This window comes from Hippocampus bargibanti, linkage group LG20 (assembly GCF_051943395.1).
Source record: "Hippocampus bargibanti isolate YZ-2025 linkage group LG20, ASM5194339v1, whole genome shotgun sequence".
NCBI lineage: Eukaryota > Metazoa > Chordata > Actinopteri > Syngnathiformes > Syngnathidae > Hippocampus > Hippocampus bargibanti.
In genome coordinates, this window is record NC_142753.1 from 11,348,908 (window position 1) to 11,366,794 (window position 17,887).

Genomic DNA, 17,887 nt, shown 5'->3' on the forward strand with positions numbered 1-17,887 from the left:
TTATTCTCATTTTAATGGTTTCCTATGGGAAATTAATTTTTGGGATAGACACTTTTCGCCTTACTGGGAACCAATTAAGTTCGTAGGCCAAGGTATCACTGTAGTTATTAATTATCTAGTTTTTACGAGATATTTCAAAGCCTTGGAAATCTTAGCGGTCATACGCAATGGCCTGTGTTCGTCTAACGGTAAAGATGATCTTTTTGCCCTGTTTTCATGTTCCTCCTGATGCAACAACAAGACGCACGGGTTATCCGACAACCCCTTTCAAATTCTCTGCCGAAGGGTTAATGACGTCGCAGCTGATACATGGCCCAAACATAGCTATCTTGTTCCCACCTTGTGACCTCGCGGAGCGCAACGGTAGTCGGCGCAGGCGGCTATTGCGGGTCGGGGGTCGTGGGGTGGGGTTACCGGGCGAAAATGTCGGGCGACTTAAATCTGGCATGAAGCGGGATTGTCGGCCGATGTTAGTCTCGGTCAAGTCTCGCGCTCACATCAAGCCAGCGGACGGTTCGGTCTGGATATCCACCCTCCCCGCCCGCCTGATTCCGGACCATGTGACCGTCCGTGTTGGCAGCTAAGAATGGACTTGTCCGAACAATAATGATGGTTTAGCACCTTAGTCTCCGAAGATCTTGTTTTTCACGGGTGGGCTACTTGCAACCGCTTCGTGCGACTGGAGTATTTTACATTGACTGATACCGTAAAGGTTGGAGTTATCAGCTTATTGATGGCCGCAATTAGCACACCATATCGGTCACGTGTTGCAGTAAAATGATAATATTGATCAAAGTTTAGTCATCTATGGTGGAGTGAGAACATAGTTTGTCACCTCAAATAGCTCCGCAATTTCTTTAGAAAACAAATTGTCAAAATCTTGTAAAAGGAAGGCTAATTTTTCCCTGTTATTCAAATCGTTTTTTTTTTAACATAGCATGTTTTTTGGTGGCTACCTAGCTAGCTATCTATTAGCCACAAATCTATTTAGCTGGCCAGCTATGTAGCTGGCTAGCTATATTGCTAGCTAGGTATATATCTTTCTAGTTAGCTGGCTATCTATTGACTAGCTAGCTAGTTTTCTATCTATTTGAGTTAGTTTAGGGTTGAGTGAACGCTGGCAAGTGTGGCTGCCGCTTCTCACCCACAGAAAAACTTATCATGTGACTGTAAAGTGACCTTGATAGTTTGGAAAGGCGCTTATAAATGAAATGTATTATTGTGATCAACTAAATTTGACCGACCTTGCTTATAGTTTTATGTCACACTTCAATTTTGGTGGCTCCGCTGTATTTTTGTATCGCATGTAGCTGCGTTGTAACGCCACCTCCGGTACCGCAGAGTGACGTCGCGTCTGCTAAACCTTCCAAGTTTAGTGGCTCCAAAAGCAAACGCTGGTAGATTCCAGGTCACAAAGGAACCTTTGATTGGCGCTTGCTTGAATTAAACCCTTACTCTGACTACCAAAAAAATAACACAAAATGGAGTCTACTCTCCAACATCCTGTTTTAGCTTCTCTTCCCTTTTGCGTAGCCACACCTGCTTGTGCATTAGAAGCCCGGTGCGTTTACTTGATCAATGAAAACATTAAACGATCAATCATGGATTAATAATTCATTATTTATTTATTTAGATTGCGGTCAGTTGGCAGGAACCAGTAAGGAACATCTTTAGTCCAAGGTGAAATAATATTCCTGAGATTGTCTGAGTAGCTTGATGTGAATTGATTGATGGAACTGAGAAAAAATAAAGTGCCGCGGAGCTAAATTATAAAATGAATAAAGAACTCAAGTTATAATGTCATCTTGTGAAATTGCATACATGTTATGAGTTATGAAGGAGGCTAATTTCATGTGGCTGAAATGTGTCCAATTTGAGCCTTTTCAAATTGATTTGCAAGTTAAAAAATAAACAAAAGTCAGCATGAAATGAATGAAAAAGCCGTAAAATACAAAATCATAGGAAACATGTGGACAACGTAAAGTGAAACACACCAGGCAGTGACACAACTCTGTATTCACGATACATATGTGCAGTTTTTACTTAAAGGACAACCGACGCCTCCGGACAAGTTGCGTCCATAATTTGTAAAATCACTTGAAATGACTTCTACTGCGCGTATTTGACAAAGATTCCACCGCATATAGTTATATTTTACGTTTTAAAACTCGCGCTGAATATTCAGAAAGTCTTGTTTTCGAGTTGGTGACGATTCCTGACGTGACGTCACGAACAAAGGGGCGGGTCCTTCTGAAACTCGCCATTTCCGTCATTTTGTCGCACTTTTGGGACACTTTAACTCATTTTTATTGCCGTTTTGCATTTGACTAAAAATATCAGCCTGCGTGTTTTGGGTATTTTAAATGCTATAAAACGTTTTTCTGATGTCAGTTAGGAAACAAAAAAAAATGGTGTCGGTTGTCCTTTAAAAACCTTTTTTTTTAATTACATAACTTTGATTTCGATGACTGCCACAGCCTATTTAGTCAGGCGACAAGCCGGGTTTGAATTGCACAATTCGAAACAAGACACACGTGACTTTACAACTTGAGCTTTCCATGTTCTCTGCATCATGTCAGCTGCAGCCCAGCGACAAAATTAGTATTACTCCAGTATTCGCATCTGTCATTTTTTTACTCCCCTTTTGTTTTGATTTCTCCTACCGTCCATTTAGGCCCCAACCCCTTCCAAACACTATGCTAATGGTCCGCCACTGTGCTGTATCAACTCCCCATCACCTCCATCTGAGCTTCTCCAGACACTTTCAGGAACAGAACGTCAAGGAAAAGGTAGTAAAATAAGAACCACGACAGGCCATTAAGTGGCGGGAGAAAAGAAAGAAATAAATAAAAGTTTGTTGAGGGGGGGGGTTGACCGTAATGTGCACATTTGCTGACTGGAGTAGTTAAGTCCCTGTAGACCCCTTTCAGAGTTCCTTTCCCTTTAGTAGCTCCCAGACTGGAGTGGAAAAATAGCAGAGTGGCAGAGAGGGTGTCCCCCTCCACCGTCCCATGCCCCCTCAGGTTCTCCCCAACTGTTATTCCACACCATTTTGTTGATGATGGGGATTAAAAGTCCTCCCGTCTCTATCAGGGAGACCCCTCGGTACCCCTTGTGGGCCCCCATCGGTTGTGGAGGGGGGGGGGGGTCAGAGGGAGGGTAGCTGTCAGCCAACAGAGGCAGGCTTGTAGTAGGAGATTCCCACACCAGGGAGGGTTTGTGTTGACTTTTAAACACTTCTGTTTTTATTTTGCAGTGGTGGGGCGGGGGCATAATTTAATGCGCTGTACTCTACACCAGAGATCCCCAACCCCCGGGCCGCGGACTGGTACCGGGCCGCGCAGAAAGAATAAATAATTGACATAATTTCCGTTTTATTCATTATCTGAGTCCGAACTATCTTTTATTTTGAAAAATGAAAAATTACCAGCTTACATCCGTCTATGATTTACGATTGACGTATTTTTCATGCGCTTTGCACTTGTTTTGTTCTTATTTTGAAGGCACGTTTAAACATTACCATGGTGACCATCGAGCGTTAAGGGGCAGAGACGTTAAATACGTTGTTGTTGGCGCGGTGTTACCGACACTCTGCTAATAAAGTTGTATAAAAATACACGATGGATTCACGTTTATTATTATATTTAAAAGAAAGACAACAAAAAAACAATTTCCAGGCCTGTCGTATCATTTTATTTTGTTGTGTCCGTGAAAATAGTGTCTGACATTAAACTGGTCCGTGGCGCAAAAAAAGGTTGTTGACTACTGCTCTGCACGATTTTCATTGGATAATGCAGTATTTTTAATTTGGACCAGATTCTTAAATTAATGCTGTATTCGTCTAAAGGATTGGCAAAATGTTATTGTATTGGATAATTTACACAAAATTTAAATCAAGGATGTCAAACTAGGGTCCTGAATGTAATTTGTCGTCATGTATTTGTTTCCCCCCGAAGGTTCCTTTTTGCAACACACTTGATTCAAATGGGCCGATGTTCTGGTTAATTTCAATCAGGTGTGTTGCAAAAGGGAGACTTGGAAAACATGCACGACGTCGGATTTTAACAACTGTGGTTTAAATGGTAAAATGCCCAAACACATTACATTTTAGATTACATTTACATTTTGCTGTTTTTTTTTATGTTAAATGTGTATTTTCGGGGTAAATATGTATCCATTTTATCGTATGTAATGATGAATTTATCGTTTCAACATTTTATTTTGGTTTATTTTATGCTCGTCTAGCTTAACTGACTAGTTCTCTTTATGGTTGTTTTTTTTTTTTTTTGTCAAAATGCACTCAATGAAATGACACTATTAGACTAATTATTATCTTCTTTATTTGTTTAAAATAATACTACCAATAACAATAAATCGACCAAAACAGTAGTGTATTCGTAACAGTCTTCTTCTCGTGCTCGTAATCAAATCCGGTGTTGTGTAGTGTATGTATGTGATACTGTCCTCTAGTGGCCAAAGACTGAACAACGGCCACACAATCTAAATTGAATTCATCCATGAAATTGGAATACAAGAATAATTTAATTTTTTGACATTGTGTTGAGTTTTTTTTTTAATTAAAGTTGGGCATTGAAGAGTGATTTTCCAAACAATGAAAACATGCATTTTTCGTCTTTTTTTAAGGGCTGGAAAAAAAATTAATGGCATTTCTCTTCAGTTCAAGGGTCAAAGGTGAAAAATGTTTTTTAACAGATTACCCACGTCAAAATCCGCGCCACAAGCACACTCTGGCAAGATTATAAATCCGGATTTGTAACTTGTGAGAGATTCCAGCCACATTCCCGCATGTCAACTTCATCAATGTGAGCGCCCGGATCCCACCGTGAATGTCGGCGTAGTTCAAGAGCACCTCGTAAAAAAAAGCTTTCACTGTGCTTTTTGATTGCAGGATGAACGACTTGACCTTTGCTGATGTCACCTTTTGGCGGTCAGATGACAAAGTGAGGCTGGTGGGGGAGGGGGGGTAGGCTACACAATACATTCCCCGGAGGCTCACTTGACAGGTCATCTCATGGCGAACAGCATTGAGAAGGTCCTCCAAGCAAACTGTTGTTTTATTCTGTGTGTGTGTGTGTCCCCCACCCCCTACTCTCCATTAATACCCCCAAGATAACCACCCAGCAACTGTTTCTGCTGCTTCTGTCGCAACCAAGCCCATCAAAGTAAAGGTGAAGGTAATGTTCTTTTGATGAGAATAGAAAGCGGGTGATTTTCACATTGCACACCTCATAAACGCGCACCAGATCACTTACTTCAACTAATAAATTACAATCTCATCTATTAATAGTCAAGAGTGACCCCTCCAGTAGGTTTTTCAAACTCCTGCTCCCGAAGTCACTTTCACACGAGAACCTGAAACTTGGGAGGCATGTTTCTCATGCGTTTCCATCCACCCATTAGCCTCACAAAGGCGTTCCGGAGCTTATCCCAGCTGGGTACAACCTGAACTGATTCCCAGCCAATTGCATCGCACACCATTGGGACAACAAGTCAGCCATTTGAAGGCTCGGACCCAGAAAGATTGTCTTTTACTGCCGGCAGGAGACGCAGCCATTCATGACGGACGTCTGAATTCTGCAGCCCTCTGCCAAGATATTAAGAGTATATCCAAACTGAAAGTGATACAAGAGGCAGAATTAAGGATGTAGCTTCAACAATCTAAAAATGTTTGTTTCCTAAAAACATCGTTTTCTTGATTAGAATACCACGCCTCTTGAGTTCTAAGCACAAACAGCTGTAAGCAATAAAACATTGTCTCTTCCATGAACTGATAAATTTGTAACCTGGCTCATGAGCTCTTCCTGTGAAGGACTTTCAAGTCGTCAATTGCTTCAGTGATAAAGGAGTTTCCCAAGTCCTAAATTCTGTCCGAGACCAGATCTCCTCTAGATGAAGATGACAGTTTAACTTGCCGTGTCTGTTGACCTCAGATTGACCCCAGGTTGTCTGTGCTTCAATTGTGTATTTGAGTCACACATGTTGGCGAAGCATGAAACTTTTAAATATGATAACTTCTTATCCTCCATCAGTAGTCCTAAAACTCAATCATCTGTGGGTCCTGGAATTTGAATGACTATGACCAAAACCCTGGACATATTTTTGCACATCATCTGGCAGTGAGTGCGTTAAAGCGCTATAGAAATCAATATGTATGAATTGTATTATATATAATTTCAAAAATTGCAGGAGAGGCGGAGCGACGGCTCCTTCCAACCTCCCCTCCTTCCCTCCCTGTCCTGCACCACCTGGCCTGGACGCCCACTCGCTCCAAAGTGAACCGCAAGCGAGCACCATGAAGTTAGCAGGTCACGTCACGCGTGTCCGGACGCTTCCTTTTGCCACCGTAACTTGACTTCAAGTAGCTGGGAAAGAAAATCAAAACAAACTTTGACGTGTGTTATTTTGTCTTTGTGTTTGGGGTGTGTTTTGTCGACGGAGCGTTTCAGGATGGATCCCAACTTGGCACCCCGGAGAGGTTAATGTTGGGGAGCCCGTCCAACAACGGCGCCGTCCGAATGTTGGGCGCCGCCGCCGCCGCCGCCTCCTACGCCGCCCGCCGGTGACGAGCGGCGGGTTGAGTTCGTGGCGCTCACCGCTGTGCACACGGAGCGTAGCGAGCCTTCCACCCCCGAGCGCGGCTTGCCGTCACACCGCACGGGACTTCTGGGAACGCCGCTACCGGGGGGACCTGGACCTCGCGCCGGTACGTCCCAAACCGGCAAGCGATTCCGCAAGCTCCAGAACTACTTGTACAACGTTCTTGAGCGTCCGCGGGGATGGGCCTTCATCTACCACGTCTTCATGTGAGTCTATTTTTTTACACTTTAAAATATTGAAAAACCAAACAAAACTAAGTAAAAACAGTCACATGTGGTCGGATCAATTGTTCGAGGTATCTTCCAAGTAAGCAGGTGGCGTCACAGCCATACGTCATCTCAGCTGGTGCTTCACTCTTCAATTTGCACTTTATGATGAATTCACTCGGTGGGGAGGATTTTGAAATATAAGTAAGTGTCCAGTCCAGTGCCAGGGTTGTTGTCATTGTCACTCGAATTCCAAGACCCACAGAATGTTGAGTTTTAGGACTACATCAACATTCAATGCAACGTAAGAAACCTAAGACTCTCTTCTTTCATCAGAAAAAAAAAGAGTTAATTCCCAAATTAAATGGGCGTGGAGTTATCTGAACTTGAAATGAGGGTGGCTGTTCAAAATACAATGGAATACATACATATTGGTTTATATTGTGCTTTCACAACAGCTGAAGCTCGTGTGGCTGCCGCTGCTCACCCACTGAAAAAACTTATTTTGTGACTGTAAAGTGACCTTGAGAGTTTTGAAAGGCGCTTATCAATGAAATTTATTATTATTATTATTATTATTATTATTATTATTATTATATATAATATTTGGAAAACGTTGTTTTCATTCAATGAAGGTGTGCCTTATAGACCAGTACGCCTCATATATGGAAAACGTTTGAAAATAAGTTTTCATTTTATTTTTCTACTTCTTTCTTTCTAGCTAGCTAATAGATAACCGGCCAGCTAGATTGCCAATAGATAGCCAGATAGCTAACAGATAGCAAAGAGAGAGCTCGCTAGAAAGACAGCCTGCTCGATAGCCATATAGCTAATAGCCAATAGATAACCCGCCGGCCAGCTAACTAGCTAACAGATAGCCAGATAGCTAGCTACAAAGCCAGCCTGCTAGATAGCCATATAGCTAATAGATAACCAGCTAGATAGCCAGACAGCTAGCTATCTAACAGATAGCCAATAGATAACCCACCAGCCAGATAGCTAGTTAGAAAGCCAGCCTGCCAGATAGCCATATAGCTAATAGATAGCCAGCCAGCCTGCTAGATAGCCATACAGCTAATAGATAGCCAGCAAGCCAACTAGCTAGCTAACAGATAGGCAATAGACATATAGCTAATAGATAGCCAGCTAGCTAGCTAACAGATAGGCAATAGATAACCAGCTAGCTAGCTTGCCAATTTATAGCCAGCCAGATAGCTAACAGATTGCTAGCTAGAAAGCCAGCCAGCTAGCTAGCCGCCCGCCGCCACCTATATGTAGTTACATTAATGTATTAAATTTTTAAATTGCCTTTCCATTGTGAACAACTATATAAAAATCTTGCATTTCACAAAAATATCACCTGTAAGGTGAACATTGTCTTTCAAAAGTGACAAAGTCAGGACCCGAGTCAGTATACGGGCGATAAAGTTGTTTTTCATGTATTTTTTTATTGTCCTTGTCAAATGAAGAACGCCGCATCAGCGGAGCGCCGGCCCAGGTCAAAGGTCACTCGACGCTTATTTATAAAGTGTGTCAGCGTTAGTTTGTCTTTGCCAAGCGAAGGCAACAGTTGTCCTCGGGCCGGCTGCTCTGTTGGGCAAATGACTCGGACCCGCCGTTCATATGCCGACACTCCCTTGGACCGTGCCGTGCCGTGCCGTGCATTTTCCCGCGCGCAGCTGCCGCCTCGTTGATGCCACCGCGCATTTATTTCGCAGGGAAATCCCACACTTGCTTTTGCGGGCACGACGACGCCACGTGTACTCGCCCCGTCCGCATCGGGTTTCACATGCCGGGGATGTGTGTTTTGAGATTTCTGTCAAGTTGTGTCGGAACCACGTGGTGCTTTGGGAGGGGGGGGGGGAGGGGGGTTCTTCATAATAAAGAACCTACTCCTCCTCCTCCTCCTCCTCAACCCTCATTTGAAATTTGTAAACTGGAGAGAAATCCTAATTTAAAGGACAACCGACGCCTCCGGACAAGTTGTGTCCATAATTTGTAAAATCACTTCAAATGAGCGTATTTTACAAATATTCCACCGCATATAGCTATATTTTACCTTTTAAGACTCGCGCTGAATATTCAGGAAGTATTGTTTTCCAGTTGATGACGATCCCTGACGTGACGTCACTGAAGGAACGCCCCTGACCGAGAAAGCGACACACAATGCATTTTGGGTACTTTGTTTGTTCTGAAAACTTCGTGTTGATGGCGAAATTAGAAGGAAAACACATAAATAACGCCATGGTCAATCGTTGTGTGTTGCACCAAGACTACTATTTGATACTAGTTGACACAAATTCCCAGCAGACAAATCAGCCCATTTCCAACGGAGCTTGGGCGCCATCTTGTGCATTTTCTGGGACGCTACATCATGGAGTCCAGATGGCTCGAATTGATATGGGAGGACTTCTTTAATCGATTGCAAACATTGATGCTTTCCTCTTCAGAACTATTTGAATCCTATTCATAAGTGGATGAGTAGCAAAAAAGCATCATCTCCCAATATGAAGCCATTGTTTTGATTCTTGAGCAAAGCATGACGTCCTGGCGTGATGTCACGAACAAGGGGGCGGGACCTTCTGAAACTCTCCATCTCCGAGGTCATTTTGAAGTAGTTTTGGGACACTTTAAGTCATTTTTATTGGTGTTTTTCATTTGACTAAAAATATCAGTTTTGGGTATTTTAGATGCTATAAAATGTTTTGCTAATGTGAGTTAGGAAACAAAAAACAAATGGTGTCGGTTGTCCTTTAAGGCAGCTTTGATCTTTGCTAATTGAAGTGAACCGCATGCTACCGTGGAGGCGCGCAGCGCTAACTTCCTGCTAACTTCAGTTTGTCGCGAGGCGTCTCGGGAACATTTAGATCTGAACTTTTGACCTTTTGGGAAAATGTGAAATGAAAAGCAAGCGATCTCATGGGATCCAATTAGAGGTCAACATTTTCAAATTCAAACCAGGGTGAGCTGGTTTTTATCATAAGCCTTTTTCTTCTTCTTCTTCTTCGGAAAAAAAAACAATTTTTCCATATATAAGGCCGGTGCCTATAAGGCGCACCTTCAATGAATGAATTTTTTTTCTAAAGGTAATATATAAATATATTAAAGGTTTCCAAATATAAGTAAGGCACACCCACATTATAAGGCGCTCTAATAGAATCTAAGGTATTTTGGACAGCCACCCTCATTTCAAGCTTATATAACTCTAGATCCATATAATTTAGGAAATAACTCTTTTGTTTGATGAAAGAAGAGAGTCTAACATTTCTAACGCTGTATTGAATGTTTATGTAGTCCTAAAATTCAATATTCTGTGGGTCGTAGAATTCGAGTGACAATGACAAAAACCACTGGAGTGGACACATTTTTGCACATTGTCTGGCAGTGAATGAGTTAAATTAAATACAAGGAAAAAAACAACCCCAAAAAATAATTTCTACTCATTAAGATGATCTATATAACTTAAAAAAAATGACCTAATTAACATAACAGAAAAAAAAAACTGAAGTTGGGGTGAGTAAAAATTGCGAGCGTGTGTTTGCATAAGTGCGCACACCCTCTTGTAACTGACAATTTGGGTGTTTTTCATTCAAAATTAGCCAATCACATTCAAGCTAAAGGTAAGAAAGACTCTGCACACACCTGCTAGCAAATGAACTTCAGCTGTTGGAGGATGCATTTCAGTTGACTTTGTATTTATCAGTCGTGACATGATTTATTTATGATTATTTTCAATGTCATCAAAACCTGCCATTCGAGCAGGGGTGCGTTGACTTTTTTATATCCACCGTATCCAGTTTAAATCCCCTGAATATCAAAAAGAAAATACTCTTGGGAGGGATTGTTTGTCTTCACCTTTGACCCCCCCCCCCCCCCCCCTCACCCAGGTCTGCATATAGCACGTCACATGCCCCCCAACACCCCCTTGTGGGCCTTCACTGACCGCTAGACGCCAGGCTAAATTCGTCCCGACCAACCCCCCCCCCCCCCCTTTTCTAAAAAGCGCCGGCCGTGGATGAGAAGTGAGTCGTCTTGTGATTGATTGATGGGTGCAAATAGAGCGAGTTATGAATTATTGATTGAGGCAAAATGTGCAGTCCAAAGTATGATTATTAATGGCGACTTTTAACCTTGCTGCCGTGTTAATATGGAGCAAGGTTTGCTTCTGATTCTCAGCAAAATGGGGCGATATGCACAAAATTTCACATTTCTTTAATTTGGGAGACCACAAAAAATGATTTGGTGGGCTGGAAGTCAGCTTCGGTCGTTGGCTCCATGCAAGAAAACATCCCGTCACCTTTTATGGCCCAGACTCCCTCCAGCTACTGTGTGTGCATGTGTGTGTTTTTGTATGACTGGTCTTGTGAGGACCACTAACATTTTATACCATACGTAGTGAGGACATTTTTGACAAGTGAGGACCTTTTGGTCGGTCCTCATTCCTTATCTGGAGTTATCCGGATCTCACAAAACAGGTGTGTGTGTGTGTGTGTGTGTGTGTGTGTGTGTGTGTGTGTGTGTGTGTGTGTGTGTGTGTGTGTGTGTTTGTATGACGAGTCTTGTGAGGACAACTAACATGTTATACCATACGTAGTGAGGACATTTTTGACAAGTGAGGACCTTTTGGTCGGTCCTCACAAGTTTTTCATTCTAAGGTCTTCACAAATTCACCCAAAATCATGTTTTGGTGTGTATTTTCATTTCACTTGAATACACACACTTTTTTATTCACTGTGTGTGTGTGTGTGTGTGTGTGTGTGTGTGTGTGTGTGTGTGTGTGTGTGTGTGTGTGTGTGTGTGTGTGTGTGTGCGTAATTAATGAGAGGAAAAAGTTCATACCACAAAAAGTAAAACGATATTTTTACCAAATTCACTACAAGGGTGAGGACTTTGAATGTACCCATTCAGAAACCTCACTCCTGCTGTTATTTCAGTTTCAAGTCCACTTTTTATTTTTTTTGTTTTTAAAGAAGTTAAAGTGGGAAATGGGGTGACGTTTAGTGTTCAAATGTAACACCAGTTCTTCTCTAAACTTATCAGCAACGGTGGTCCTCACTCCTTATCTGGAGTTATCCGGACCTCACAAAACCATTGATACAGGAGTGTGTGTGTGTGTGTGTGTTGTTTACTTACTTTGTGGATTTGCGTTTTGTAAACAGAGCATATTTTAATTGTATTTGTTATTAGTGTAAATTTTACTCTATTAACAATCCTTTATGAGCTCTTTGTCTCTTTGTCTCTCTGTCTCTCTCTCTCTCTCTCTCTCTCTCTCTCTCTCTCTCTCTCTCTCTCTCTCTCTCTCTCTCTCTCTCTCTCTCTCTCTCTCTCTCTCTCTCTCTCTCTCTCTCTCTCTCTCTCTCTCTCTCTCTCTCTCTCTCTCTCTCTCTCTCTCTCTCTCTCTCTCTCTCTCTCTCTCTCTCTCTCTCACTTGCTCTCACATGCTCACTTGCCCTTCCTGGATCTCTCATTAGCCGGGCTTCCCACTCTCATTGACCCTCCTCCTCCTCCATTCCTCCGCTTTCTACTTCACGGTCTCGCGCCATTCTCCAAAGCTTTGGTTTGAATGCATCAAGTGTGTGTGTGTGGGATTTACTAAGTGGATTATGATCAATTGATATCTTATCGCGAGGGGAATGTCGCTATCTGACTGTGTTTGGAATCAAACAATGACATTCAATCTCGTGGGAGTCAACGCATACCTGCTGAAATTGAAGTGGCCTTGTTAGTAAAACATCAAATACACTTATGTATATATTAAATATATATTAGAATCATGTAACTGCAGTTTTAACTTGCAACAACAAAATATGTTTATATATACAGCGATAGATAGAATAATAATTATATAAGATATAATATTAGATTTTGTTACAGAAGAGAATTTTTTTGTGTTTTACAACAAAAAATTAAATAAAACAAGGCAGTCATATTTTGGAAGTAGCACAACACCACTAGCCTCAAACACACTGATCAAAATAATAATAATAATAATAATAATAATAATAATAATAATAATAATAATAATAAATTTCATTTATAAGCGCCTTTCAAAACTATCAAGGACTTGTTTGTTTATTAGTTTGTTGATTTGGTTATTCATTGGGTTATCCATGTATTTATTCATTTATTTGCTTATCCATGTATTTATTTATTTGCTTGTTTTTTGTATTGTTTATTCGTTCGTTTATTTGGTTATTCATCTATTTATTAATCCGGCTATTTATGTATTTATTTATTTGGTGATTCATTTACTTATTCATCCTACTATTTATTTGTTTGTTTCTTTGTTTTTGGTTATTTTAATATTCATTTATTTATTCATCCGGTTATCTATTTGTTTGTTTGTTTTATTATTATTATTTATTTGTTGTTGTATATTCATTTGTTCATTTGGGTATTCATTTACTTATTGATCCGCTTATTTATTTCTGTATTTATTTATTTATTTATTTGATTGTTTATTAGTCTGGTTATTTGGTTATTGATTTTTTATTTGGTTATTAGTTTATTTATTCATCTACTTGGCTATTTATTTATTTATTGGTGTATTTATTAAATCAAATATGATTTTTTTTTTTACTCTCATCGCCTAACATGTCTCCGCACACATCCAATCCATTTTTCTGACGGGATTAAAGGCTGTCAAGAACTGATCTTGCGAGAATTCCACAGCCTGATTTATGACCACATGAAATTCGAGGAAAGTTTTCCAGGGACGCCAATGTTGCCAAGTAGCCGCGTTGTTGACGTTTCGGCACCCTCGCTCCTTTCAGGGGCAAAAAGTGTCTCGGGGAGACCTTGAACCTCTTTGGAGGAAGTCAATCTGCCGGGTATGCCCCCCCCCCCCGCCCCATCTCATTAATCTGCGGCAATGTGACTTTATGGATTGTCGGTTAAATCGGGCCAACACTCCATTCTAAATTACAAATTATGGGTGTTTGCCTCCTCCAAATTTGTGTCTCGTCATCAATCACCTTTCCGGGGTCTTGCATCGCTGTGGTCAGACTTATGTTCACTTTTTTGACTTTAGGGGTCAAGAGGTCAGATTCAAATGTTTGGAATGGGCTTCTGTGTCGTGTGAATATTGTTTGTTTATTGTTTCCACCACTATGCGTTGTTTGACTATGCGGTGAAAAGTGTGCCAAGCTGTATTTCTGCATCAGCATCTTTGTCTCACTCGCGTATACACACACACACATAAACACACGTACGAGCGCTTCCATTAGAGCATTTTTTTTCCCGCGAAGCTTCCATCAAGAGGCGGCGTCCGCTTTTCTGGCCTTTTAGAGTCGTTTTGCTTGCGCGTCCTACGAAGCCGAAGGCCGCGGTCCAAGCGCCTGGGCCGCTTTGCGCCCACGTGCTTAAAGTGTTGTTGAGATGGCCTTAATTTATGACGGCGCTCACTGTAAACACGCCAGGAAGCGGCACCATGGCGACTGGACTCAAAAACAATCACAATGCGCGCGGGACGGTATTTATAAGGTCTGCTTGGCCTGCCACGTGCCTGTCTGTTTGTCCGTCTGTATGTGAGAGTGAAAGCGTATGCATCTGAGTGATAATGTGTCACTGTGTCTGTATGTGTGTGTTCAGTGACTATGAATTTGAGCATTACTTTGGGAGAGTGTGTGTGTGTGTGTGTGTGTGCGTGCGCGTGTGCATGTATGTGTGAGTGAAAATGTAACCGCAAAACTCTGACTACATGCATGACAGTGAATCTGGATGTGTAGCTTTGTGATACCTTATGACAATGTGTGAGAGTATAACAAACAGTGTGACAGTGTATTTTAAAAGTGAATCCCCATGTGTGCTTTTGTGATACAGTATGTGAAAATGTGTGAGTGCGTGCGTGTGTGTGGGGGTGCGTGTGTGTGTGTGTGTGTGTGTGTGTGTGTGTGTGTGTGTGTGTGTGTGTGTGTGTGTGTGTGTGTGTGTGTGTGTGTGTGCGCGTGTGTGTGAGTGAGAATGTGTACTGCAATGAAATGTGATACTTTATGAAAATGTGTGAGAGTATACCAAACTGTGTGAGAGTGTATGTTAAAAGTGAATCCGCATGCGGGCTTTTGTGATACTATGTGAAAATGTGTGAGAGCATGCAAAAGTGTGTGTGTGCATGCGTGTGTGTGAATGAGAATGTACTGCAAGACAGTGATGTGGATGTGTGCCTATGTGATACTTTATGAAAATGTGTGAGAGTATACCGAACTGTGAGTGTATGTGTAAGTGAATCTGCATGCATGCTTTTGTGATACTGTATGAAAATGTGCGAGAGCGTGCAAAAGTGTGCGCGTGTGCGTGCGTGCATGTGTGTGAATTAATTCCAAATGTGTGAGAGTGTGTTAAAAGTGAATCAGGATGTCTGCCTTTGTGATACTGTGTGTGAAAATAAGTAAGATCCTGCAAAATCTGTGAGTGTGTGTGGTTGTGCGTGTATGAATTAAGTCCAAATGTGTGAGAGTGTCTGTTAAAAGTGAATCTGGATGTGTGCCTTTCTGATACTGTGTGAAAATGTGTGAGAGCATGCAAAAGTGTGTGTGTGTGTGTGTGTGTGTGTGTGTGTGTGTGTGTGTGTGTGTGTGTGTGTGTGTGTGTGTGTGTGTGTTAATGTGAGAATGAATCTGGCTGTGTGCCACTTTGAAACTGAAAATGTGTGAGAGCATGTGAAATTGTGCGGGTGTGGATGTGTGTTTGCGCATGTGTGTGTGTGTGTGTCCAGATTGGCAGGTGCACATTGGGCAAATACGCGTGCTTTCACGGATGCGTGCGTTTCCCCCTTGAAAGTGTCAACAGAAAATGTGGCCGGGCATCCATAGTTCCGCACGCTCAAAATGCTTTTCTTTGCCCAATGAGCCAATCAGTATCACCTTGTTAGGATTCTACTTCTTCCCGTTATTATTACAACATGTATCTGTAAATACACATCAAAATCTAATATCAAAATGTATGCGCAAAGTATTTCCGTATTTTCCCCACTATAAGGCGCACCAAAAGCCTTTAATTTGTTTTCAATAATGCCATACATTTTATAAATGGAAAAAGTCCTTAAAATGTGTAATTCGTAGAAGGCGCGGCTTATAGTCCAGAAAATACGGTAGTTTCATTTACTTAATTGAAAAAAAAGTGCATTCAAATCCAGTGCCCCTTATATATGGAAATAATTTTTAAATGTCATTTATTAAAGGTGCTCCTTATAATCCGGTTTGCTTTATAGTCCAGAGACTTTAATTTATTTTTTTTTAATTGCGCTTTATAATCAATAAAAAGTTATATTTAAACGTTTCATATGCTATTATATTCTATGAGATCTGGCCTTGGACAGAATTTAGGACTTTGGGAAACTCCTTTATCACCGAAGCAATTTACGACATGAAACTCCTTCACAGGAAGAGCTCATTAGCCAGGTTACAAATGTATCAATTCATGGAAGAAACAATGCTTATTGTCTTTATTTTACGCAACTCTCATGTGCCAATTTTGCATCAACGGCGTAAAAAAAATAATTCTGTGTAAAAAGGTATCTCAACGCCAAGCTTGAAACTGCGCGAAAGGGTCTTCGTTTTGGAAAGGAAACACTTTCACACACACGCACACGAATGCTATCCCGCGAGTGTCAGCGACGAAGCCGAAAGCGTCGTTGACATTTATCTGCCGTATTGTTCGGGGCAGGCAGCCAATTAGGTTGGAAAGGGGACCACCTGCCGCTGACATTTTAACCAGCGAGGTGTCATCAGAGAAACGTCTGACGGCGTGAAAACAATAGCGATTACCTTTTTCTTTCACGCAGAGTTTGTAAAAAAGTTTCTACCATCCGAGTTGTAACTGAAAAGCATGTTTTGCAGCGGCAGCTCCAATGACTACCATTAATCGCACACAAATTGTCTGGTTAATTTTTATTTAGTGTGTGTGTGTGTGTGTACCTTTTCTGCGCAAAATTGGCTATCGGTTAGCACGTAGCTTGTTACGCCCATGCCGTGATGCAAAACGCCCACGTTGCACCTTCTCGTGTGAATAAATAATTGATTGAATTCAGGGGAGCTCCCTGCAAAACAAATGATTTTTTTTCATTCTCTTAGTCACGTCAGCAAACAAACATAACAGCACCCCTTTCACACTCCACCTCCTCACCCCCACTTCCTCTCCATCATCCTGGGAGAGAGTGGATAGGCGGAGTGGGGCACTCGAGTCTCTGGATCGCTTAGTCAGGATTTATTTTGAGCACTTAATGTTTCATATTTTTTTGTTTGTGTTGTAATTGCATCACAAGATATGGCATTTATCTCCTTGTGCCTTTCACGCCGCCAATGTAGCATATGTAGCTACAGTGCGCTTTCATATGGTCAAGTTGTCCATCTAGTCTACTGTATTTCTTGTCATTGTTATTCAAACTCTGTAGTTTCATGGTAAACACGTTGAACAACAATGTCTTTCATTAAACCCCTTTCACGCATTCTTGTTCCATCAGGGTCCATACTTTGTAACAGCTGTACCTGCTGTGATGATTTCTCACAGAATATCCGAAATTGCAATCTATTCTATGGGTGTGAACTATTCTATGGGTGAAAAAATAGCTTTTCCTGGCTGTGTGTAATGCTTTTATTGAAACCCCTTTCACGCATCATTTTTACAAAATTAACATCAGAGTACCTTCGCAGAAGAGCAAAAGCGGAATATTGCAGCAAGCGTCACTTCCAGCGCAAGCAGGCTAGAGAAGTTGATTGTTAAACCCCCCCCATCCCCCCCCATCCCGTCCCGCAATCCCCTTTCACGCAGGCTGCGTTCCTCTCTCCTCGCTCACTTGAGTATTTAACGCTTTCATCATTCACGAGTGATTGAATCAAACCTGCACACGCGCTGGTTAATGTCTTGTTATCCGGCAGGAATATTTTCGCGAGGTAACGTGAGAGCAGTTTATGGATGCTGACAGCAAAATGGCGATAAAAGCATGCCTCGGCCCCCTTTCCTAGCCCGCCGTCCATTAAGCAATCAGGTAGCCAAATTGCATTGGAAAAACTTTGTTGTTAAACTTCACGGCCAGATGTCAGATTCAAAAGTCAATACTCGACGGA

At 41.7% G+C, this 17,887-nt stretch overlaps 1 protein-coding gene across 1 annotated transcript in view; it reads left to right on the top strand.

The window, feature by feature from the left end:
• The window catches only part of kcnq4 (potassium voltage-gated channel, KQT-like subfamily, member 4), a 36,453-nt gene that overhangs the window by 821 nt on the left and 17,745 nt on the right, over window positions 1-17,887 (top strand). The window contains 5 exon segments of the mRNA XM_089022911.1: window positions 4,714-4,823; window positions 4,910-5,024; window positions 5,131-5,195; window positions 6,208-6,542; window positions 6,544-6,824. Coding sequence (XP_088879037.1) covers window positions 6,501-6,542; window positions 6,544-6,824 — 323 coding nt within the window. The 5' untranslated portion in view covers window positions 4,714-4,823; window positions 4,910-5,024; window positions 5,131-5,195; window positions 6,208-6,500.